The following is a 26,547-nucleotide window of genomic DNA, read 5'->3' on the forward strand; positions in this document are numbered from 1 at the left end:
AGTCTCAGAAGACCTCAATTATCAAAAGAGACAACTCATTCACTTGTGTTATCACATTACGCTAAGAAGCTCAGCCTGATACAGTCTCATGCCTATCAGCAGGAAGCATATGAAGGCAGGGAGAGCTTTTCTTCTCTTAAAGTTTCCTCTGCCCTGGCTGAGGTTCTACATGGGAGGTCTTAGTGCCTTAGGTGGACAGGTGATCGGGGAGGAACTAAATGGAAAATTACTGTTTTATCTGGGTATTATTTTTATATATACTCTCTGTAAGTTTAAGATAAATCTAAAGCATCCATGAAATCCACATCACTATTTTAGTAAGGGCCTAAGTGACCTGGCCTGTGTTTGATACTTGCCCTGCTGATCAAAAGTGAAGGCTCCTATCACTTCTCATTGCTGCCTGCCTGGCCTGTTACAGTGCCTGTCAGGTGGAAAGCAGTCAATAAATAGTCTTGAGTAAACAGCTGCAAAAGAATGATTCAGAGGCAGTATCTCTGAAACTGTCAGAAAGTAGTTTTCTGTTTTATTGCTGTTGAAACATATTGTAAGTAATCATATGAAAGGTCTAGATGACAGAGCAGCTTGAAAATGAATTTGCTAGAAACTATGGCAGTTCAGGAATGGTAAGCTCTAAAAGCTTGGATAGCCCTGGTTGGGTGGGAAGCTGAAATTAACTGTACAGTTTCTTTACAGGCACTGAAAGAGCAGGCCACTGGTGTGACAGGCACGCAGAACCAGGCTCCTCTCTTTTCACAAAGAAAACACATGGGAAGGCCTGCCCTACCCACCCACCCCCGCCCCCCAGCATTATTCATATCTCAGACTGCCCTGCCCTTTGTGGATTCTTTTTCTCTTGGAAGTTGCTTTTTATGATCAGATTTTCCAAATTTCACCTATAAAACATTGGCCTGGGTTGGGACCAGAGAGTGGGGGGTTGGAGGCTGGGAACTAGCAGGTAACAAACAGGATAGAAAAACAGGGCGGTTTACCCTGGCTTCCTTCTGCATCTGCTGTCAGCTGGGGTGATCGTGAGTATAAATTACTTTGTGCCCTTTGCTGAATTAACTGCAGTTGAGGAGTAGTGCGTACCCTGGTATCCTTGGAAACGGGAGATAATGATTCTCATTATAGTTAGTTTCTATATTTAACAACGTGGATGTGTGGCTCTCGAGACACTTTTCCAATTAGCATGTTTCCTTAGTGTTTGTATTTTTGGAAAATAAACTCATATCTCTTTTTGGAATGTGTGTGTATTAAAAGATATGTAACATGTGCATATATTTGTATGAGAGCCAAGTACTTGGGAGTAAATTTCCTTCGTCTCCTACTAAAGAAGAAATAAAATAGACCTGCTAATATTGGTGATCATTTGGAACATGTTTTTCTGGTTTATTGATTAACTAGTCTCTTTTATTCATATTATTTCTCCCCTCCCTCCTCCCCTCTCCCTCCTATTCATCTCTCCACCCAGGCTTCTTTTGCATCTTATCTGTCTTTTGATCCCTTGAATTATTAGACAGCTCATTTTCCATAAAGTAAGACAAATTCCAAGGGTAAAATTTGTTAGGTGGTGCTTTAGGATGCAGAATAGAGGGAGAGGGGGTGGCCTCAGGTGTGCGTGGTTCAGTGGACATACTAAACCTGGTTTATATGTTCTACAGATCCATTGTGGTAGGTACTGTATTAACTTTGCTGAGTAAGATAACTGAAGTTTTCCCTTTTAAGTGCTAATGTTCAAAATTGTTTTAACTATTTTTAACCTTTTTATTTGATTATAATTTTAAAGTTTCAAGAGTAGTGCAGGAAAGCTCGACATACCCTTGTTTAGTCCTTTTGGTTTCTCCTTTTTTTTTTTCACATTTTTTTATTGAGTTATAGTCATTTTGCAATGTTGTGTCAATTTCCAGTGTAGAGCACAATTTTTCAGTTATACATGAACATACATATATTCATAGTTGCATTCTTTTTTGCTGTGAGCTACCACAAGATCCTGTATATATTTCCCTGTGCTATACAGTATAATCTTGTTCATCTATTCTATGTATGCCTGTCAATATGTACAAATTTCGAACTCCCAGTCTGTCCCTTCCCATCCCCCTCCCCCTCGGCAACCACAAGTTTATATTCTATGTCTATGAGTCTATTTCTGTTTTGTATTTATGTTCTGGTTTGTTTGTTTTTTTTAATTCCACATTTGAGCGATCTCATATGGTATTTTTCTTTCTCTTTCTGGCTTACTTCCCATAGAATGACATTCTCCAGGGACATCCATGTTGCTGCAAATGGCATTATGTTGCTGTTTTTTATGGCTGAATAGTATTCCATTGTGTAAATATACCACATCTTCTTTATCCAGTCATGTGTCGATGGACATTTAGGCTGTTTCCATGTCTTGGCTATTGTAAATAGTGTTGCTATGAACATTGGAGTGCAGGTGTTCATTTTGAAGTAGGGTTCCTTCTGGATATATGCTCAGGAGTGGGATTCCTGGGTCATATGGTAAGTCTATTCCTGGTCTTTTGAGGACTCTCCATACTGTTTTCCGCAGTGGCTGCACCAAACGGCATTCCCACCAGCAGTGTAGGAGGGTTCCCTTTTCCTCACAGCCTCTCCAGCATTTGTCATTTGTGGACTTTTGAATGATGGCCATTCTGACTGGTGTGAGGTGATACCTCATTGCAGTTTTGATTTGCATTTCTCTGATAATTAGTGGTTTCTGCTTTTCTAAAATGTAGTATTTCTCTGCTGTCACCTTAGGCAGGTGCTATGAAACATTTATTATTAAGCTGTGTGCTCATGCATTTCTGAGTTTGCATGTGGATTTACTGAAGTCATTTCAAACAGTCGTGAAGACTGAAAAGCTTAAAGATCGTCTAGGCCAACCCCCTCTGACTTCTGTAGATGAAGATGTTGATTGTTGAAGAGTTGCTCCAAGTTCTGTGTCCTTTCTCCAGATTAACCAGCTGCTGTGATTTAAACATTCAGATGTCTCCCTTTCTTTGCAAACCCCTCACCAAATTTCTCTAGCCCAGTCAAATCATTTAGCAAGTCTGTTAAACTTTGTTGTTGTTTCATAGGAGTTAACACAGCCTGGAAAGTAAGCTAAGAGCCTTTACACAATAATTTCAGAGTTTTCAAAGGGTTTATAGTTTGAGCCAGATAGTTACAGCTACTCAACTCTGCTGTTGTAGCAACTAGGTAGTATTTTAACAAATGGGTTTGGCTGTGTTCCAATAAAACTTTATTTACAAAAGTAGTTGGCAGGCCAGACTTGGCCCTTGGGCAATAGATTGCTGACCCTGGCGTATGTTAGAAGTTAGACAATTGGAATATTGGGGTTTTACTCATGATTTTGCAGTCTTTATTAATAAACATCTCACCTCTTATATTCCACAGTGATTACCGAACATATTCAAGAATTAAAAGAATTAGTCTACATACCTAGGAACTGGTTTGGGAGCTATGCAGTCACGTTTTCCTTCTTTTAAAGATATCTTTAAGGATAAACCATATAAAACCTCATACTTGGATTCTGTTATGTTGTGGTCTACCATTAATTCAAAGCCATGGCAAGTTCAAGAGTGGAGACTGAATGTGGCTTTAAGTTGCTTTCTGTCATGAAAGGAACTTGAGCCCTACAGAGAAAGAACTATGTTCTTGTTATTGGTAAACCATCATTTAAAAAAAAATTATGTAGGACTTTAAAGTTTTTCTTAGAAGAAACTATAGACAGGTGATCTTGGGAATAAATATTGCTAATCTATAATTATTAAAATAGTTTTAAATGACATGGAAGGTACATCCATAGAAGACGGATGTGTACAAAATGTTTAATGCCTAAGTACTTAGAAATTATTTCTTGTTGACAGTAACGATGCAAAATATATTAGTTCTATGACTTTTCTCGGTATTATCAAATATTTTCAATATTTTAAATTATCTGAACAGAGGGATTAAAAACTCAACATTTCTTCGTATCTAAAACTCAAATGCATAAAGTATATGCTCCAAATTATTGATCTGTATATCATTTTACTTTAATCTAACTGATCAGTGGGAAAGGAGAAGAAAAGAGACTGCTTAATGCTTTCTTGGTTCTATTTAGTGTGTCAGAAAATTATTTTTAAGTTATATATTGGACAATGCAGCATTACTGTTTGTTATTAAATCCTGTTAGAGATAACATATGCAGGGCAATTACCATAGTATTTAGCATGCAGAGGTGCTCAATAAAAGTTGAATGAATTAATGTCTGATTTTTACATGCAGATGTATAATATAAATAGGTAAGAGGTTAGGGTCTAGAAGTGAAAACTCAATTTAAAAAGTTGTTGTAAAAAAAGTTTGCTTTCACATGCTTTCTGAGAATGCCATCCATACCATTAAATTCAATACTTGCCCAAGTGTTTCAAGGAATTAAGTAGAAGCTGAAGGGATGGTTTCTTCAGTCAAGATAATTGTCTCTAGAGAAGGTGCATTTCCACGAGGTTAGAAAGAGGCCCCAGCTTCAGAAGGGTTTGAGGGCTGACTTAGAGGAGATCTGAGTGGAGATCCTTTCCTAATAGCTAAGGGGAAAAAAAAATTGCCTCTGGAAAAGCAAAACAAAACTGAATCCTTCTGTCTGGATTGGACAGGAGGAAAGGGTTGTTAACTTTCAGAATGCCACTCCACTGCCCAGCGGCAGGAGAGCAGAAGTGGGAAACGAAACACCCCCCTCCTGGGAGCCTGTGAATTGGTTGCTGGACCAGTGTTAAGGAGTAATCAATACAGCTGGTAAAAGGAGCTGATGGGGAGCACTTCAGTGCTACTGACTGTCTCGTCATCACTCTTCCCACATGGAAGCATCTCAGAGCAAGGTGAGGACCTGTTGTTTTCACCCCTGCCCTGACCTGCATGGCTGTTTCCACGTCCCGGTTTTGTACCTGATGCATGGGCCCCCTTCACTCTGCTCCCAGCTCAGGGCCTGTGGCTTGTGAGTGAATGTGAGGAGACCGTCCATCTCAGTGACTCCACGGGAAGACTGGAGGACCAAGCTTAGAAAGTGAGCAGACGCTGAGGGAAGGTGGGGGACGTGGGGCTGACCTCGTACCAGAGGAATGGCCATTGGAGGAGCTGCCGCCCTAGCGGCCGGCCAGCCCCGAGCTCCGGGGCCGCCACTGCTCCCTGTGACTCTGTAAAGATGGCTCTGCGAGCACCGGCTGGCTGAGCTGGGGTGGTTGTGCCCACGTCCCAGACGGCAGGGTTTAGCAGGAGCAGGTGTTTGATCTCTTTGGCTTGCATGGTAGGAAGAAGTGCCAGGAAGGCAAAACACAAACAAACAAAAAAGACAAATATTCCAGAGATTAGTATAGATGAGGAGTTCTCAGTGAGAAGATTCTCGATGATTTTTGTTTGTTTGTATATTTCATTCATTTTTCTTTTTCATCTTGATAGACAGTTTGTAGTTTTTCTTCTCAAAAATGGAGCCATGACTTACATGGTATAATTTATAGTGCTGATTTCATGCATTTTGACAGTTGTAGCACCTCTCTCAGCCTTCTTTTCTCTGGAAAGTGGTGAGTTCATGGGTCTCCTGTGATGACCAGAGAAATACTATCTCATCTTACCTGCATGATGATAGATTAGCCATAGATTGTTAATATTTACTATTGGGAAAATGATTTTCCAAGTATCGTTTAGAAAGGTAGTCTTCATAGTATATGGACTCCTATGATTTTATATTACCATGTAGATATATTACAGAGAATGAATAATAAAAGTATAAAATAATTGAATTAAGTTCTTTAATAGTTCATTAAAAATTGTTGAAATATTTTTCTCTAATTCTTTTAAGAGTAATATTATTTTATCTTACTTGTTAGTCAAATGCTGAGAATGGAAAAAGGTGGAATTTGCAGGGCAGGGGGTGGGGTGAGGGCAGCAGGGAGGAGACAGATGACCTGATTTCTTAAGAAGCATATGTTAGCAACAAAGTGACGGCCTATGATTGCTTGAAATTTTTCCTTTCAAAGTTAAATCACATTTTGAAACATTTGTGTAGCATTTTTCCTAGTTTGACTTTCATCTGACTGTGACTTTTAAATTCAATTATAAATATTAGTGCCAGGAATGTTAAAAATCCCCTTTTATTTGGGAGACACTGGAGCAAAACGATCTGCTGCATTTATCATCTTAGCTCTGCTCTGCACTCTAAAACGCATGCTTGATGGTAGTTCTCTTTAGATGTGCTGTTGATTACATTTTTAAAATGCAAATGAAAGAGAATGCTTTTATAGATGACTGAGCTTTATTTCTTTGCCAGTATTTCTCCATGGTATCCTGAAATTTCTCCTTATAGGAAGTGTCAGTTAAGCTTTCCTGCCATACTTAAGTATTTTGATTTCTTTGTATTTATTCACTAGCATTGCCACCCTAGAGGAATAGAATAGTCCGGGTCAGCGTGTCAGTAAAATAAACACCATGCAATAGTCAAAAACCTTTTTCTCTACATCCTTTAAAACCAAATATCCAAAGAGTATAGTAGTTTCAAGGTAGTTTGTTTATCTTCATGGTCATCTTGTAATAGATATAATCCTTGTGAAAAGCAGTTCGTGTATTTCCATGCACTTTATAGATTTATTTGATTGTAATTCAGTGAAATTTGGCAAACCGGAATGCTTTGTCATGCTTATCTATTTTCTTATATATATAAAATTAAATATTTGTCTCTGTTTATTGTATTATGTAAAAAGTGGATTTTCACCATGTTTGAATGAGTATGTTTAGAATGAAGTGACTGTAAAACCCAGACTGGATTGTGTCCCTGATTCTCTGGTGGCCCAAAGATCATCTCAGAAGAGGTGGCAGGTGGCTGAATCTGAAGTGTAGCTTTTCACCAGATTTGTAGGGATGTGAGAGATGGTGCAATTTCAAGCGCAGTGTCTGTAATGTCCATAGAATTCGTATTGGAAATGCTGTAGTGGGCAGAACAGCTGACGTTGAGCTGTAATGAGACACCTGATAACATTTACAGAGCAAAAAAAAAAAAAAAAAGATTTAAATTTTATGAGCCTCAAACGGAAAGTCGCACGCCTGCTTTGAACTGCAGGGGCGAATTTGTGATCAGGTTTATTACTCAGTGGGCATCTCCGTGTGACATGTCTTAGGAAGAAAGGCAGTGAGGGATTTATGTACTTCACTGTGATGACGAGTGATTATCCAGGGCACCTGCAGGGAGGTCCATTAATGTGAAAGGATGCAGGGCAGAGACCAGCTGGACTTAATCAAGGTTTTAATTATAGCATATTTTTAATGAAATGCAGTTTGTTCCAGGACTGGGACATACTGAAAACTTAAGATGTGCAGAACTGAGAGCCGTGTGTCACTTGGAGGGGGTGGAGAGACGTGATTCATTACAGGCCCCTGTAAACTTACATTTTAGCAAATACTTTTAAAAACCAAGAGTTGAGTGCATTTCAGCTATCCATAATTTATCGAATACACTTTTAGTTTGTTCATTAATTCAGAAATATTTGTTAACTACTCTTTGAGTTTACATTCTAGTTGGGGGATGGGGAGAACAAATAAGAGACATTTGCTGGTGTATAATGTGTTAGAACGTCCTAAGTATCGTAACAGAAAAACAGAAAGCAGAGTAAGGAGGTTCGGGAATGCCAGTGGAAGTTTTCCCCTTTTTTCCTTTCCTTTTTTTTCTTTTTCCTTTTTCTTTTCTTTTCTTTTCTTTTCTTTTCTTTTCTTTTCTTTTCTTTTCTTTTCTTTTCTTTCTTTCTTTCTTTCTTTTTTATCACCATAATAAGTCTAGTTGTCAGCTGTCACCACATAAAGATACTAGTTAATTATTGACTATGTTCCCCACACTGGACTTTTCATACCTGTGACTCTTTTATTTTGCAACTGGAAGTTTGTACCTCCTAATCTCCCTCATCTGTTTCTTTCCTCCCCTCTGGCAACCACCTGTTTGTTCTCTGTATCTGTTTACTCTGTTTCTTTTTAGTTATGTTGCTCATTTGTTTTTTAGGTTCTGCATATAAGTGAAATCACACAGTCTGCCTGTCTTTCTCTGTCTGATTTATGTCACTTAGCCTGCTGTCCTTTAGGGCCATCCATGTTGTTGCACACAGCAAGATTTCATTCTTTTTTATGGCTGAGTAATATTCCATAGTGTATATAGATAGCACATCTTCTTTATTCACACGTGTGTAGTGTGGGTGTGGGGCAGGGGGAGCAGAGTGGTCATGAAATTTAAGCAATGACCTGAAGATGCTGAGGGACTCATTCATTCTGGCATTGGGATGGGTCAAGTCGAAGGCCTGGAGGCAGGAGTGTGTGAGCGTGTTAGCAGAGGAACAAGATTGTTTTGGCTGGAGGGGCATGAGCAAGGGGAAGGGAAGTAGGTGACAAGGTCAGAGATGGGCAGAAAAGGTACTGATGACAGGGCCTCATGGGCAGCGGTGAGGATTTTGGCTTTACTTGGAGTGAACTGAGGAGCCAGGGCAGGCGCCGAGTCCAGAGTGATAGGCTGTGTCTTAGTTTAGAAAAGTCGTCTGGCTGCCGCGTGTGATCCAGGTGAGACATGCTGGTCTGTGAGACCGCGGTGGGGGTGCTGGCTACAGGGAGACGTGGCCAGCGTCTGGGTGTGCTTTTAGAGACAGCAGGATTTCCCAGCAGACATTTGTGAGTGGTTAAAGAAAGAAAGGAACCAGACGATTCCACTGTTTTGACCAGAACCACCGGAAGGCTGCAGGTGGAACTGAGCTGGTGGAGCTGGCGTGGTCTTGGTGATGGTGTGTGGTTGTTGAAACAGAGATGCAGAGGAAGCAGTTGCATAGATGAGTTTGGCATTTTGGAGAGAGTCTGGACCAGAGGAGTAAACTGGAGAGTCCTCAGCATTTAATAGATTTAATGAAGTCACACTGGATAGTTGTTCCATCAAGGAAAGGCATGTACACTGAGCAGAGATGAAGCCCAAAGAGGACCACTGTTGAGAGTTCAGGTGACATGTAGGAACCAGCAGAGAAGCCTGAGAAGGAGCGACTAGTGAAGTGGGGGAAACTGAGAGAGTAGGGGGTCCTGAAGCCTGGAGATGAAGAGGTCTCCGGGAGGAGGGAGCAGTCCGCTTGGACAAACAGGTTCATGTGTTAAGTGAAATGAGGACTGGGAATTTAACAACGTGAGAGTGAACTCTTGCTTTGAATTTATTACTGACTATGCTCAGAAGACCCCAAATTTAACTTTAAAAGGTTTACCAAAATGAAACACGTATACCAGTGTGTGGGATATCTCCATCTGTTCAATCCAAATTAAAAAGACTCTATTCTATTAGGCAAGCTTAACTGTCTTATTTTCAGAAGATAAGTTGTGGAAAGCCATGAGAGTGATAACCATGTCTGATTACGGCTGTAGCCCTGGTGCCTGACACAGAGTAGCATTCGAGACATACTTTTCTTAAATGAATGAATGCTGGCTGAACCTGTTTCATGGAGCCTTTTGTAAGCACAGAAGACATTTCAAGCATCAAAGAACATAAATCCTTTATGAGAGAATTATCTGCTTCAGCTTTTTTATTATTTCGTTACTCAGATGTTCATAAATGAGTTTCTAATATTTTTACAGTTTCAAATTTTTATGGGCTGAAGTGTGCCCACCCCTAGCCTCCCAATCCCCAGGACCTCAGAACATGACTGTATTTGGAGGCAGAGCCTTAAAAGAGGTAATTAAGTTAAAATTAAGCCATTAGAATGAGCCCTAATACCATGTGATTGGAGGAAATTTGGACTTAGACACGTGCTGAGGGAAGACCACGTGAAGACACAGGGCGAAGATGGCTGTCTACTTGCCGAGGCGAGAGGCCTCAGGAGAAACCAAGCCTGCTGAATCCTGGTCTTGGACTTCTGACCTCTGGGGTTGTCAGAAAAGACATTTCTGTTGTTTAAGCCATCCAATCGGTGGTGCTTTGTTAGGGCAGCCCTAGTGAACTAATACACAAATGTAACAATCAAATGCCCCTTTTTTTCTTTCTGAGTATTGAAATGTAATCATCTATAGGAAGGGCTTAGATGATAAAATTATTTGTTAACCATTTGAAAAATTTTTTTGAAAATCAAGAATAATTTAGAATATGCAAAATATTTGCCCTATTATAAAATAATCACTAAAAAAACCCCAAAATAAGTGAAATGTATTTGTAGGAGGCACCCAAACTTAGCCAGCATTGCCCAGAGGTGCTGTATTCCATTTTAATAGTTTTCAGATAACTAAAATCTCCCCTTAAAATGCTAAAATGTTCACCCATTTTAGGTTTAAAAAAAAGAAAGGCTTTCCAAAATGTTTTAGCTTCCCCTTTCCTTGCCCCAGCCTTCTTAAATAGAGTATACTGTAGATAATTTAATTTGAGGCTGACGGTCTGAGACAGATACATGTATGAAGTTAATAACCCAGAATTTCCAGGACCCTTGAAGTCCTTGGATTTTACACTCACAATTTCATCTATTTCCCGTTGACTGGAAAAGGCGAAGGAGGCATGGAATTGGTCATTTTGCAGGGGCATTCTTCAGAATCTCAGACACTGAGGATCTGGGAAGATTCATGAATGAGCCACTTCAGTAGAAGTGCCTAGCTAGACATCTGCAGCTCGACAGAGCTTTGTTTTTCTCTACTCACCACTTCTGAGCTTGCTTTCTTCAAAATATTAAGCAACAGAAACCCTTCATTGTGGAAATAACCAGAGATGGTAAAGAAAACTTCAGCTACAGACGAATATTACTTTAATGTGTGGTTTGAGAATAGTCTCTGAAGCAGGTTTTTTTAAAATTTTTTTTATTGTGGTAAAATACACATAACATAAAATTTTACCATTTTACCCATTTACCATTTTAACTGTGCATGTGGAGTGGCATTAAGTGCGTTCACCTTGCTGTGCAGCCACCATCACCATCCATCTCCAGCACTTTCTTATCTTCCCCAAGGGACACTCTGTCCCCATTTAGCAATAATTCCCCATTCTCCCCCGCCCTCAGCCCCTGGCACCCACCATTCTGCTTTCTGTTTCTATTACTTTTACTATTCCAGGTGCATCATACAATTGGATCATGTATTTGTCTCTTTATGTTTGTTAATTTCACTTAAGCGTATGTCTTCAGGGTTCATCCATGTTGTAGCATGTGTCAGAATTTCATTTCTTTTTAATAATCTGTAATACTCTGTTGTATTATATACCACATTTTGTTTATCTGTTCATTGGTTGGTAAACATTTTGGTTGTTTCCTTCCACCTTTTGGCTATTGTGTATAATGCTGCTGTGAACATTGGTGTGCAAATACCAGTTCAGGTCCCTGATTTCAGTCCTTTGGGTACATACCCAGAAGTGGAATTGTTGGATTATATGGTAATTTTGTGTTTAATTTTTTGAGGGCCACCATACTGTTTTCCTGGAGCAGGTAATTTCTGATGGACCTGTGATTCCAGAGAAGCCTAGGTGTGCCCTTGGAAACATAACTAAATCTGAGGTCTCTGGACGGGTCTGTGACATCCGTGTCAATGTCACCACAGCAGGTTTTAACCACCTGGCCCTTTCATGGTGCAGCAGGAAAGCTGGTGGTCAGGGAGTTGCAAGTAATCCCATCTTGCCCGTACAGCAGCCTTCTTTCCTGGGGACTGTGTACCTCGTGAGAACACTGGCCATCACGTATGGCCAAGGCAGAAATGTTGAGAGCTGCTCGCCTACTATGCTTAGTGTAAAATTCAGTAACAGTTTTGGGGGAACCAGAGCACTAACACTAACTGGTAGACATAATATCTTTTTAAAGAGCCACATGTTAGCAGGTGGTGCATTCACTGGGTAAGCATGAGCCGGTGGGGAGAAGAGGCAGACACATACCTGTTTCTGTGGCTGTGTCAGTAACCCACGGTATTAACTGTGAGCCAGATCCTTACCCACACACAGGGCGTGAGCACGATTCGTGAATGAATAGAACGGTATTTGTTTTGCCTGCAGGTCTAGGGTAATTGACAGTGGTGTTAGGAACAGAAAAGAAAGATCAATACATACCATTTGAGGAGAGTTTCAGGCAGGAAAGCTGAGATGTAGCTCGCACACTGAGCAGAGGAGGAGACTCAGTCCAGATATTGATGACTGTCTTCCTCGTTCTGTCCACCGTTTCGTAGAGCTTCCCACTGGCATTGATGAATACATCTCGTGTATAATTAGGTGGAATTTGTATCCTGTTGCACTGCTGTACTGTGTCTTACCGCGGTGGTGGTGCAGATCTTTCCTCTGTGACCTGCTGGTTTAGGATTATGTCAAACTTGCTTTCGCTGCAACTGAGTGTATGTACTGTCACTGCAATTACTGTCCGGCAGGCTGTGCTGGTGCCGTTGGTGAGTGCAGTATGGGCCAAGGATGTGATGGCTGCAAGTAAGAGGAAAAATGCATACTGTAATTCAAGCTGAGATCAAAGGAAGATTGTGTGTCTGAGAAGTTTACTTCGTGAATGTATGACAGTGAAGAGAAAATACCGCTTCCCAGTGACCCAGTACTGAAGGGTGAGGCAGTGAATAGTTTGATACCCTTGCATGTTTTAAAAAGTATTGTGACCCAGTGCTCTACTGCAATAATTACTGCTGATGCTAATGTTGTTTTAAATCTCTTAATTCATCCCTTCGAGTGTGCCACTGTAAATTCTATTCTGACGAGCACCGTAAACACAAAGGCTGGAATTACAGCTTTGTACAGTTCCTTTCTCTGGAATACTTCTACGGTAACAGAAGTGTCAAATAATTTACATGAACTTAGAAATATTGGTTTAACTTTTAAATGTGTTGTAGGTGCTCTGTTATCAGTACTCTGATCAAATAGTGCTCAACATGTGGCAGCTAACCCTGGGAGATAGTCTTAGAAGGTTGTCTGTTTCCATGGAGAAGCAAACAAGAAGCGTTCATTTTTCTACTTAATAAATCAGAAAGCTGATGTTTGGTAGTGAAAAAAAAATTCTCTCAGCATTATCATCTCTGTTGTAATTCTGAGTATACCAAGTAATAAGAAATTGATCTAATGACATTAAATAATGCACTACAAAAATTGTTTCCACCTGATTTTATGTATGTATTTTTAAATGCTAACGTAACCAGAATACAAGTTAGATTTTTGCTTGCTACCAATAAATAAATACATATCTATATAGGGAAGTGGTTACACTGGGCAAATCAATAATCATTAAGGCCCTTCCAATTCTGAAATTTGGGTCTCACTAACTAGGGGGATGTTTTCAGGACCTGAAGTCCCAACTTGACCTTCCCCATGAGAGTAGACTACCATTATTGGGGAACCAGGTAGAACTTTGCTGAAGGTGTAGTGTCCAGCACCAACCTGCATGATTCAGAGAAGTCAGTCATGCCTCGCAGGGCCAACCCAAAGAAGGGCTTCTGGAACTGGAAAGGAAGGAGATCGGAGTTGAGAAATCTGTGCATTGGAGGAACTTCAGTTGTAGCCACGTGTGGAAGAGGAAGGACCCATGCAATTCTATCTAACAGGGTAAATAAACTCACCTGCACTGAAATCCACATACCTTGTTGGCACTGAGAATCTCTTCCATTTTAATTTGAGACAGAGGGATTATGGGAGTCCATGGAGAAAGCTTTGACATGAGGACACCAAGAGCAAGGGACCAGCCCTGAGATCCGATTCCTTATCTAACAGCACTGCTCAGTACAGTCCGTGAGTCAGGAACTGTCTCTTTCTTTGCCAAGGGGAAAGTGGCAGTGAGTGTTTTCAGAGCCACAGTCATGAGACAGAGTCTTCATTCTCCTTTTAAAACTGATGCATCGGAAGACCTTCACGTGCCTAATGATTAAGCACAAACATGCAGTGACTGTGTTCCCAGCCTTCAGTTTGGGTACCTTAGAGTTTACACTGTCAGTCTCTTAGAGTAGAGCTTCTTAGATATTTAGAGCAATGATTTGGTCAAGTTGCTGAAGAATGTTGAGAGAGAGAGACGAACTTCTAACTTGGAAAGTAAGAATTACAAACTACCATTTCAGGACAGATGTACGTTCCATCTCTTCTCTGCCAGTAGGGGATAAGCCATAGGAGTGTATCTGGGCAGCACTGACCTCAGGGTGATCTTTCCCTCTGGTGCAGAGATCGGAGGTCGGGAAGCCCCTGCACATCACCGTCTTCTCCCCTGTATCACCATCTCACTATTGTCCTAGGAACACAGAGCTCTCTCCCTACCCCAGCTCTTGAATTGAGAGCTCAGGAAGGCTCGGCTCTAAGTACTAAAACATGACCAAATACTTGAATTATGTGCGTCCAGGATTTGTAAAACGATCTGTTTCCAGGTTATGTTTAAGTTGGTTGGTGGAGGATGGGTGACAGAAGAGGACATCTTAAACCCTGATCTCCAGAGCATCCCTAGTCAGAAGTAGCAGGTAGTGGCCCAGGTGGTAAAAACAGACAGGCCAGGATGTGGGAGCAGCCGGAGGAGACAGGCTGCCCAGGACAAAGGAGCCCAGAGGGGATCTGCGGATCCTGGGAGGCTGGGTGGAATCTGTGAAAGAGTTTTGGAGTCAGACTTAATATTTAGATCCTACCTTCATAGGTTATGACTGAATGACATTAGAAAAGTTATTTTACTTCTGTGAGACTGTCTTCCCAACTTTTAAGATTATGATAATAATGCCTATTTTTTACAGATTATTGTAAAATTTAAATGAGGTAAACATTGGAGAGAACAGCGTGATTCCTGGCCTGGAGTAAATGTAGAAGAAAATGCTCCCTTCCTTCTGTTTATTCTCCCCCATCGCCCAGGCCCAGCCCCTCACCAGCCCTGTGATGCCCTCTCCTCCCCAGCCAGCCTTCACCCTGCTCCAGCCGCAGGCTTATTTCAGAGAGTGTCGCGGGCTGAATCGTGTCTTCCCCAAAATTCATAGGTTGAAGTCTTAACCTGCAGGACTGGAGAATTTGAAGATAAGGCCTTTAAAGAGGTAATTAAGTTAAAATGAAGTCACTAGGGTGAACCCTCATCCAGTATGACTCATGTCCTTACAAGAAGAGGGAATTTGAATATAGAGATATACAGAGAGAAAACCATGGGAAGACACAGGGAAAAGATGGTTGTCTGCAAGCCAAAGAGAGAGGCCTCAGGGGAAACCAGAACCTGCCCTGCCGACACCTCGATCTCGGACTCGTAGCCCCCAGGACATGAGAAGCCATCCAGTCTGTGGCCCTTCCCAAACCAACTAACTCAGGGGTCATCGCTGAAGACTGAGGGATGGGGGTGGGTCTGCTCTCGCAGCCTCTTGTTCACTGTGATGAAAGGGAGGTGAGTCTGAATGTTGCAAATGCAAAAAGGCTTCCCTTGACACAGTAGCTGGTTTTTGTAATATTATTAATTTGCAATTTTGTAATATTCTTTCATGCATATTAAGCATTTGAGGGTTGATACAGAGGCCTGACCCCCAGGTAACACATGACTGGCATCACCTTTTGGATCATAACCTATTCTGAAGTGAGAGACTTTCCGTGTCTTGATTTATAGTCTGACACTGTGGTTTGTTTTTGTCTTTGATGTTGCATTGTGCTGTTCCTCAGGAGGTCTCATGGTGGTTTGATCATTTCTAGCATACAAGATACCCAGTTTAGATCACTGTAGTTGGTTAGATATGAATTCTGGGGTACAAGCGGGGGGAATGTATCAGACCACCTGGGAAATCCTATTTCTCCCCAAATCACACAGCTCCCCTGCTCCTCACATTGAGACTCTGGTGCATGCCATGCCGGCTCAGTGCCTGGACAGGCTGTGGGAGGTGGGGGGGTGGGGGGCTGAAGAAAGACCGCTCTGGAAGAAGTAGGGAAAGAAAATGTAGTTTTAAAATTCACTCGTTTAATGTTTTCTCATTATGTTAATTTGCCCACATTGTAATCCACCTGCATTTTTCTGCTTATTCACACTCACAAGGTCTTCCAGCAATTTGTTCCCAACCACCTGGCATTTCATTCTCCAAAAAAACTATAGCTCTACCGTAAGCTTAAGATGCAGGGTCCGCTTCTTTCTCCAGATTGTTTATAAAACTGTTAACTCTGAAGCTTGGGGAACTCCTACTCTTAACATTTCACTGTTTAGCAATGTATTTATGCTCCATATTCAGCTAACATTTACTGAGCCCCTAGTATGTGCCAGGTTGTATTCTAGGCGCTTTTACTTGCATTACCGAGTTCATTCCCCCAAACAGCCCAGTGAGATGAATGTTGAGACAAAACTGAGAGAGGATAAGTAACCCGGCTGAGAAAACATCCCACGGGGCAGACCCAGGATTCAAGCCTCAGTGAGGGTCATGGAAGGGAAACAAATAAAAACAATTACAGCTTGTGCTAAGTGCTCAGAGAGAAAGCGTGTTGTGATCAGGACTGTAGGGCCTCGTCTACGGCCATACCACCCTGAACGCACCCGATCTCATCTGATCTTGGGAGCTAAGCAGGGTCGGGCCTGGTTAGTACTTGGATGGGAGACAGCGGGCCTCTGTGAGAGCTGACGTGTAATTGCAGCTGAAGGATGAACAGGGGTGAGCCAGGAGTGGCACCAGGTGAAGGTGGTAAGGACACTAAGGTTTAGTGTGTGCTGGGAACAGCCGGAAGGTCAGCCTGTGTGCAGCTTCGTGAGCAGGCGGATGAGTGATGAGACGTGATCTTGGAGAGGTGGGGAGGAGCCTGATCATGTTCCAGCACTGCGGCCTGAGTGAGGAGATTGGACTTTAAGTTCATTGCAGAGCTGTGGAAGGGTTTTAAGTGAGATGACATCATCGGTTTACATTGTTAAAGAGATCATGGTTTTCTTATTACAAAATGTGTTTAAGGAACCGTATGGGGATCCAATGCAATGGGAAGTGTAGATTGCCTGGCCTGTGTTCGTGGTTGGGACTGTTAGGAAGGCGAGGTCTGGCTTTTAGGTACCTGAGAGCCCACATTGGAAACCACATGTTTAGGGTCCAAGTGATGTGAAGCCTTACCCTTACTCTTTGTTTCTGTTCTGAAACTTTTACCTGTCCTTGACAAAAGAGTTCCTACAAACTCACCAATAAATTTATTTGTAGACTATTTTTTGCCCTAGGTTTTTCAAAGTCAATGATTTTTTTCAAAATACTTGAAAGTAGGACTGAGGGTAATTTTAGAGTTGGAAGACCTGTCAAGATAAAGTACAAATTTTTGTTGAAACAATAGAATCAAAGCACAGATCAGCTGAATATCATGGTCAAGGTCACACTTACTGGGAGGATTGGAGTCTGAGTCTTCTACCACACAGTTAAATGCAAGGGCAGAGGATCTAGAGAGGGGACAGTGTTGGCATGTTTAAGAAGCAAGACAGCCCAGAGTGGCTTAAGCCCCGTGCACAAGAGGGGAAGTGGCATGAGATGAGGTTAGCGAGGAAGGCAGGAACTTCTGCTGTCGGTAAAATTACAGTGCATGTGAGGATCACCAACGAAAACACAGTTGATAAAGACTTAAAAATGTAAGTAAATCTGTTGTAAAGAAAATAAATTCAAAAACATTTATTAGGAAGAAAAGGATGCCGTTGAATTGCAACTGGAAATACCGTGTAAATAATATGTTTTTCTTGGGTCTGTCATTAAAATGATGTGGCACCGTGTCACTGGTATTCATGGGACTGACTTGATGTGTCTCTCCTACCACCCAAATTCTGATCTCCAGTACATTACAAGTGAACTAGAGCTTCTTGGAAAGTCGCTGAAAGGACAAAGGATCCTGCTTCCAAGGGGTTTTCTCTGGCCAGATTCATCAAAGAATTCACTGTCGGTTCAACAAAGCATCTCAAAAAGAGCCTAATTAATTCTGTTAGTGTAACTCAAGCACCAAGAATTAGCAGTAGGGGAGTTGTTGGTGACCTTGACCGCAGTGATGGCAGTGGCATGTTGAGGCTGCAGATGCAGGCGGTGTTTGCTGGAGGAAGTAACAAGAACTTAGAAGGGAGAAGCAATGCATTTGGATGACTGTTAAAAAAAGTTTTCCTGTGAAAGGGCCAGGAAAATGGGATGGCAGCTAGAGATCTGAGGTCAGAGGAGCGGTGTTGTTGGTACAGGGGATAGTGAAGCTTATTTGTAGTGCTACTCCTGCTTTTGTCTTGAGTTTCAGAATCTGATCTGCTTCTGTTCCTTAATTGAGAATGTTTTAATGTTTCAGTGTCCTTGTTTATTCAGTTAGCTTTAACTTCTAACTAAAATGGTCCCATAAACTCTTAAGCTTTTTGAATAGAAGAATGGAGTCTTATTTACCATTTTATCCTCAACAGTGCAAGTATGGCATAGTCAGTGAATGTGTTTCAAAAAAAAAAAAAGAGTTAAAAATAAGCAGAAAATAAAAAGAGCTTGGCTGTAAAGTTATCCTTAAGATTTATTCATTGGAACGGATTCTTTATTTTTGGTATTCTTCGTTATCAGGCTGAGTATATGGGGCTAAGATGTGTCTGCGTCAGATGAACCTGGAAATAGCCTAATGGATTTATAGAGAAAAGATACTGAGTATATGCAATAAAAGTAAACTATTCCTCCAAAACAGGCAGTTTGAGTTTCAAGGTAAGAAAAAGAAAATTCAGATTAAGAAAAAAATAAAAATAAATAGATCACGGCGGTATACATTTGTGATGAAAATAGCCCAAAACCAAATTGTTCTAAGAGCAATTATGTAAGTGTTCTTTGCTAATTTAAGGGGGGAAAGTACATTTTTAAAAAATAATCTACTATGAAGGCGTATTTTAGCATCTGAAGGTTTGGATTTTGGATGCACTTAGAACTAAAATTTGAACTAAATTCAAGTTACTGACAGTGTAACAGTGGTGGGCTCCAGCTTATCAAGATATCATTATATAGATACCATTATACCTTATATAGATACCATTTTTGACAGCATACTCTCAATTGTATAATCGCTTAAAACAAAATTTAAAAAAAATCAGTTGGTAAAATGCAGAACTGGGATGATCTTTGAGATGAACCTTTGCTTTTAATCAAGATCAAATTTAAATCAATCTAGACTAAATCAGGTGTAATATTTTTAGAGCTCTTTAGAGAACAGGGTTGGTAGCATCCTTAGGCTGTCATGTAAGTGTGTATATAAAGTTAATTTGGATAGAATTATTTGCAGTCAAGTTTTTAGAGTATGACAGAGGATTTTATTATTGTTTTCCCTCTAGCAGATACATAAAGTTAATTTATGTAGTTATTTTGCTAGATGTAATTCTAACTTATTAATTTATAATAATAAACCTGGCTTAAGAACTGATGCAAAAGATCAACACATATCTTCTTAGAAGAATATTTCCAGAGTAAAAATGAATTATAATTCAAAGTATGATGATATTTTGTGTGTCATCTGGGCCAGGCTGTGGTGGCCAGTTGTCTAGCTATTGCTGTGAAGATATTTTTTAGATATGATTAATGTTTAAGTCAGTGGACTTTGAGTAAGGCAGGTTACCTTTTATAATGCGGGTGGGCCTCATCCAATCAGTTGAAGGCATTAAGAGCAAAGTCTGAGGTCCCCTGGAGAAGCAGTTCTGCCCCTAGACTGCCTTCAGACCTAAGGCTGCAACATTAACTCTTCCTGGCTCTCCAGCTTGCCAGTCTGCTCTGAGATTTCTGACTGGCCATGTGTGCCCATCCTTAAAATTCATTCCCTCTCCCGTCCCTCCTTTTCCATCCTTCCTGCTCTTTCTCCCTCTCCCTTTCCCTCTCGTATGTATATGTAGATACATACATACACATGCACACGCGCACACACACGCACACGCCTATTGGTTCTGTTTCTCTGGAGAATTCGGACAAGTCACAGGGGTTGAAAAGCTTTCTCTACAGAGGACTAGACAGTAACAGTCCAGGCTCTGCCAGACATTCTGTCTGTCCCAGCTACCCCCCTGCCATGGTAGCGCAGAAGTAGCCATGTAAGTGAGTGGATGTGTCTGTTTCCAGTAAACTTTATTTACAGAAACAGGCGGCTGGCTGTCTTTGGACTGAGGACTGTCATTTACTGACCCCTGGATTAAATGACTTTTTGATAATTCATGCAAAAGAGATAAGTGAGGTATACATTTTTAAGGACGAATACTCAAGCTAGATTTGGAAGAAGAAGCAGTTTGTCCTCCTTTTGTATATTAAGGGTTTCTACTTTGGCTGACAGACTCCTCAGCTTTGTTTTTACTTGTTTTATTTTTACACAGTTTCTTAAGTCAGTACTACAGCAAAAGTATCACTCAGCAGCTCTAAGCTGATGACTGCCCAATCAGCCTTTTCTCTGATGCCCCACTCTGCTTCTTCAAGAAGTGATTAATAAGGGAGGAGGGGGTTAGGCAGAAAGGACAACCAGAAAACAGAACTGGCCCCTCAAATGACCAGCCTTGCAGTATCTTGATAGTTCCACATTCCATGGTGTAATTCTTAAAGGCCTTCTTTTTGCTCTGGCGCAGCCTCGGTAACACTTATAATAATTTGTCATTCCCACGCTCTCTCTTCCAACACACCATCAGTGCCAAGAAGGTATTCCTTGTTGTCTCATTGTATTGCAGTTAATCAGGGAAGTGTTATAAGTTCTGCAGGTATATTGGAAAGTTAGACATCTCTAAAGCAAAATATTATCATTGTAGGCTATGGAACTGGAAAGAAATTAGGCTAATCCAAGATGAAATTAGGCAAATAAATTTTCAAAATGAAAATCAAATTGTGACCCACAATGTTACTATTGTACGTATTTAGGTGGTCACCAGATACACGAAATGTTTTATTGTGATAGCAACAGTGCTCTTATTCTCAAGAGCAAATTGCGTCTAACTTCTTTGCCACATCAAGGATGAAGTTTTAGTCTCCTCCTCGCCCTATGTTAAGGATGAGCACCACTACGTTTGTTTATGCTGTCCAGTTTCTGGAATGCCCATCTGCATAAAGAGGCGAGATACCGAGATACTAAGTTATTTGTCACCTTTCCTTTTTCACTTGTTAAAGTCTATTTTCAGCCAAAATTTTGCATCAGTTTCTTTCAGCAGTCTGACTTTCCTCTTTGTAATTTTTCTTCATTGTGGGTCCCCTTTCCTATATGTTACGTATTACGGTTAGTTATTAGCAAAACCAAATACTACGAATTGTTTGTACACTGGGGGGCTTACTGTGTGCCGGGCACTGTGATACGCACGTTACCTACGTCATTACCTGTTTTAATTCCGCAGCAGCGCTGATGGCACTGCTGCTGTTGGTGTTCCACTCACGTGGTGACGGACTGCTTGTGTGGAGTGACTTGTGTAAGCCCCCAGGCGGCCGGGCTGGAATGGAGCTTTGCCGGTCTCTATCCAGAGCATTTGGTCTTTAGCACCATTATGCTTAGTAAGATTCGCTTTCATTGTGACAAACTTAAACTAGTGAAAAGTAAAATGAAGAGCCAAAACTTGGAGGGAAAGACCCTAGGAATGTATAAAAGTTTTCTGTCTTCATTCAAAGTTGCCTGAGGCCCAGTTGAAGCTAGTATATATCTTCTTCAGCTTTTCCTTTTTAAAGGGTCGTGAACACTTGATCTTCCGTCTCTCCTTCCTTATTTATATAATGAGGTGCTGCCTTCATTTCTGGGCACCTGTGCTAGCAGGCGAGTACAGGTAAGATTACTTTTGGTTTTCTAAATTGCTAGTGGAGTGTCCGCAGCATGCTAACGTGACAGGTGAAAGAAACAACTTCTTTCTTGAATTTTTTGAGCCCACAAAAGAAAGAATTAACATTTCTCATAGGTCTGCTTTGGGGTTCCTCTTCTATGTGATTCAAATGAATGGTATTTTCTTCTGTTTGCCTTAATCGCTTTTTTATTCAGTAAACATTTATGGGGCAGATGTTCTATGCTAGTTGCTGTGCTTTAATGAGGAACTAATTTTAATAAGATCCAGCAGAGCCCAAAGTCATAATGTTTTTGTCACATGCATAAAACTAAGACTGAAAATTAACTAATGTGCTACTCATTGTGGCTTGGAGTAGAGATCATCTACCTCCATTTTCTTTTAATAAAAAATAGAAATAATTACTAATTTACCTCAAAAGCTGGTTTTTAGGAAATACGATAGTTGGTTATAAAAGATTTGAAATTTCTGTATGTGTGCAGTTGAAGAATAAGTATCACCATAATTTTTAAATTGACCAAACTGTGAAATTCTGTGAAATAATAAAATAGCACTGGGTAAAACTCAAAGTTCACACTGAAGCCCAGTAGTTACTTTTGGAAGATCTGTCGATAAAAAATGATCGGAGTGGGGAGGGTATAGCTCAAATGGTAGAGTGCATGCTTAGTATGCATGAGGTCCTGGGTTCAATCCCCAGTACCTCCTCTAAAAATAAATAAATAAACCTAATTACCCTCACCGCCCAAAAAACAAACAAACAAAAATGATCGGTATTGCTATTTAATTCTCATGTTTGTGTAAATAATTAAACTACTTTTGACCTACCCTCTTTTTTTCCCAAAAATGAGTCTGTATTTTCCATATACTATCTTTGTATACATACATATATTGAAACTTACGTGGCAAAATCACAGCCTTTTCTTAAGCAGTCATTTATGAACAAAAATACTTGCATTTGCAAATAACGTTGTATTCTATGTGTTTTGATAATGAGAAAGGAAACATTGAAATTGACAACTCTCTTGCTAAATGGAAAACTGTGATCGTTGACCTACTAACCAGGCAAACATGGTTGAAAGAACATTAGTTTCCTCAATATCGTAAAGCAAAATCAAGTATAGTCCATGTGTCTCTTAGCGAAAGAGGTCAGTGTGAAGGTTTTGATATTGCTGTTTAATCAGGGATAAATCATAAGATTTTGCTAATATTTACTAAGTCATGTGGAAGTAGTTATACATGACATTATTTACATACGTAACAAATAAGGGATTACTTCCCAAAATATATAAAAGCCTCTCAGTAAATAAAAAAGGATAGGGAAGCAGTAATTCAAGCAGAAGAGATAGGGAAAGCCATTTTATTTTCGATAAAACTTACTTTCTTTCTTTGTTATATGAGGGGGAGGTAATTAGATTTATTTATTTATTTATTTATTTATTTATTTATTTATTTATTTATTTATTTATTTATTTATTTATATTTGGAGGAGGTGCTGGGCCTGGAACCCAGGAACTTGTGCATGCTACGCATGTGCTCCCCCACTTGAGCTATACCTTCCCCGCCTGTAAAACTTATTTTTCTAAACTTCACTAGTAATCAGGGAAATGAATACGAAAACAATGATTTCTATGTTGGCCTAGAATGTTGACAAAAACTGAAGGCATGTTATGTTTATAGGAAATTGGATAGGCTCAGAATTTTTGTGGGTGTGTAATTGATACAGCCTTTTTAGAATTTCACATTTTACTCTATAAATGTTACCCGAATTGTTTACCATGAGCATGCATCCAGGAGTAACTTGTTTGATTGGAAAAAAGAGAGAGAAGATCTGTGAATTTTGAAGTACATTAAGAGAAACACAAGCTGTGAAGGGCAGAAATAGCTATTCAGAAGGTGTCTTTGAATGCATATCCAGCCAATAGAGTAATGGTCCAGGTCAAAAATATTATCACCTCATACGAACTGTACTTCTTTTTTTAAATGTCACTTTGTTTTACTGTTTTCAGTTCTGACAGCTAGAGTCATGGGTTAGCAAATACATTTTCTTTAAAATGGCAGCATCTCTGAAATGGTCGTTAAGGGTCATTCCTACATAAATGCACAAATGGAATCAAATTGCTTTTGCATTTCCTTAGATTAGCTGGAGGATGGGAGATTTTGATCTAAGGAAGAACTGTAGTCAGTTTTGGAGCACTTTGAAGACAGGGAAGTCAGTGCCTAAAGAGAAATGCATGAAGGATGTGGTGCGGTCAGATGTGAAAGACAACTTAACTAGGGTCCTTCCTCTGCCCTCACGTGAACCACTTCAGGATCCTGTGAGAAAGTGCACTGGGACTTTCTAGCCTCTGATTGACAAGCACACTTGCGGAACAGGCCAGGTGTAAGTAACGATCATCTGTGCCTGACCTGTGCTGGGGATCAGAAATGTTAAAGGAAATTGAGAGACCAGGAAATACTTAAAGGAGCCGCATCAAGGTTGATGAGAAGTCTGGAAATCATCTGTTATTTGGGCTAAAAGAGAACATTTAAGGGGGATATAACTTTAACTATATGAAGGTCTGCCATTTAGATCTTCTGTTTATTGTACAGATTGGAAGCCCAGATACCACAGGTAGAAGCCACAAAGAGGCTCATTGCAGCACAAGCTAATCTTACAATCATTCTTCAAGCAATCCAATACGGGGATGGGCTGCCTTCCAAAACCGTGGCTCCTGCTGGCTCTAGAAATGGCTAAACTGACTGGCTTTTAGTAGCTTTCTTGGGAAAGAGGTTGGTTGGATCAGGTAATCTTAAAAGTCTCTCACACTCTTACCCTCTGATACCAGTGCTTCTTAAGGCAATGAAATTATATTTCAGGACGAAGTCCTGGAATACCGTACCCCTTTCACTAGCCAAATAGGAACAAAAAATACATAAATAAAGTCAAATCTTCCCTTGCTACAACTAAGATAGGCCAAAACTCCCCAAAGACTTCAGTACAAATTGAGGAAGACCAAAGGGGAAACAAAACAAGCAGACAACACAAAAGTAAGAAAACTGCCTGGGTTATTAGGTGGGGTGTCTTGTCCCAGCTTGTTGGAGCTCTGTGGTCCCTGCCCGAATCCACCTGCCAGCTTGGGATATTTACGGCAGCCCCTCAGGGATGGCAGTTTCTCAGGAACGTGGCCTGGGCCCCTCATTGTACAGTAGGGAGCGGTCAGTCGTCGGCAGTAAGCATTTGTACTTTTAGAAATACAAGAGAAGTGTGCACTGTGGACACAACATTTTTTCCCTTCTGGAGAGTGAACTTGGTGGTTGCCAACTTGTATAGAGCAATAAATGTCTCTGGAAACGTGATGAGCTGGAGAACGCTGCTTTTATCCGAGCTCTGTAGTTGGAAGGAAAACCGAGAAACTGATTAATATTAGGAGTAAGACCTATGAGGGCCACGCTGGACAGGTCTGGTTTTCGGCGTGGGAGCCAGGGCTGCAGTACCAGCAGGGGCGTGGCTGAAGCAGCCTCCAGTCTTCCCTCCCTACGCCTCCCCCGCTTTGCTGGCCTCTCCTCTAATCCAAGTGGAACAGATATGTAAAGAATGTTGGTTTGAAAAGGAGCCAGATTAAACTACTCAAGTGCCTGTGTCTCTGTCAGGCCCTCTGTTTGCCATCAGCTTCACATAACCTATCTCTTTTTTCTGTTTATTTCTATAGTATCCATGGAAAACATTGGAGAACAAGGTAAGATATTATTGCTTTAAATATAAAACTTCAAAAAAAATAGCTTGAAAAACCAAACAGCATTCATTGGTTGGAGTTAATCAGTTATACTTTGAGGATGTTTGGGTCAAGATGGGGTTAAAGACATCTCATTCTCCTAGTCTCCAGGCTGAATTCTCTCAGACACTTGGCAGGGAGCTCCACCCTGAAGCGGCAGTCACTGTGCCAAAGACTCCTGTGGTTTCGAGAAACAGGAAAATCAACAACTCAGAGTATTACCCCATACCTGAGTCACCTGTGTAATTCATGAAACATATCATTGGCTCCAGTCATCTCACACTGATTTAAGTGCCTTATTAGATAATTGAATGTTTCACTGATTCTATGAGTATCACCATTTTTGAAAAAGTTGAAAATCACTTTTAAAATTACCAAACATGCTATATTTTAAACTAACATATTTTGTTCAACTTTATCTGACAGAATTAAGTTATATGTTAATGTATTATCCAGAATTAATCGTTATCACTCTACATGAAGTTAATATGTTAGATTTGCAAAGAACTTCAAGATTAAAACATCACACAAAGTGTGTTTATGTACATTACCTAAGAAAAAGTATTCAGAATGCTTTTCTTACAAGTTGTCCCGTGTGATAACTAAGAAACTTGGACTCCTCTAGGAAGAAATCTCTTTGTTCACATGGTCTCTGTTTAAATGTTTTGTCACTGAAACAATTAGTGCCACCTGATTGGACTCAGGCTGAACAAAATAAGCAGACAGCTTCTCAAGTAGGAACTGCTTTCGCTATTCTTTGTTAGTGAAGCACAGTTCTTAAAGCCTGAGTGTTTTACCATTTCTTTAACACTGTGTTTATGATTTAAAGTTGCAGACATAACTGCCTTATTTTTACAATCTGGGAGAGGTCCTTATGGCCATTTTGCCAATAGATGGGCCTGTTTACAGATGAGAGGATTCTAATCATGGGGTATTAATTAAATAATTAACTTATTTTGTTATTTTAGAAGAAGCACATCTTTTGTGAATACCCTGGTTTTAGTTATGTGTTTGCATTTACAGTGATAATTATGTTTCTCTCATTTTAGTTGTGTGCCTGATTGCTTATCATCTACTTTTCGCAATGTTTGTCTGGTCATATTGGAAAACTATCTTTACGTTACCAATGAATCCTTCAAAAGAAG

The 26,547-nt window shown here is 40.4% G+C and overlaps 1 protein-coding gene across 1 annotated transcript in view; it reads left to right on the forward strand.

The window, feature by feature from the left end:
• Positions 1 to 26,547, forward strand: part of ZDHHC2 (zDHHC palmitoyltransferase 2) — a 54,583-nt gene that overhangs the window by 2,132 nt on the left and 25,904 nt on the right. The window contains exons 2-3 of the mRNA XM_072950387.1: positions 25,340 to 25,366; positions 26,452 to 26,546. Of these exons, the coding sequence (XP_072806488.1) occupies positions 25,340 to 25,366; positions 26,452 to 26,546 (122 nt within the window). The remainder of the gene's footprint in view (positions 1 to 25,339; positions 25,367 to 26,451; position 26,547) is intronic.

The sequence above is a fragment of the Vicugna pacos genome, chromosome 26 (assembly GCF_048564905.1).
Source record: "Vicugna pacos chromosome 26, VicPac4, whole genome shotgun sequence".
NCBI lineage: Eukaryota > Metazoa > Chordata > Mammalia > Artiodactyla > Camelidae > Vicugna > Vicugna pacos.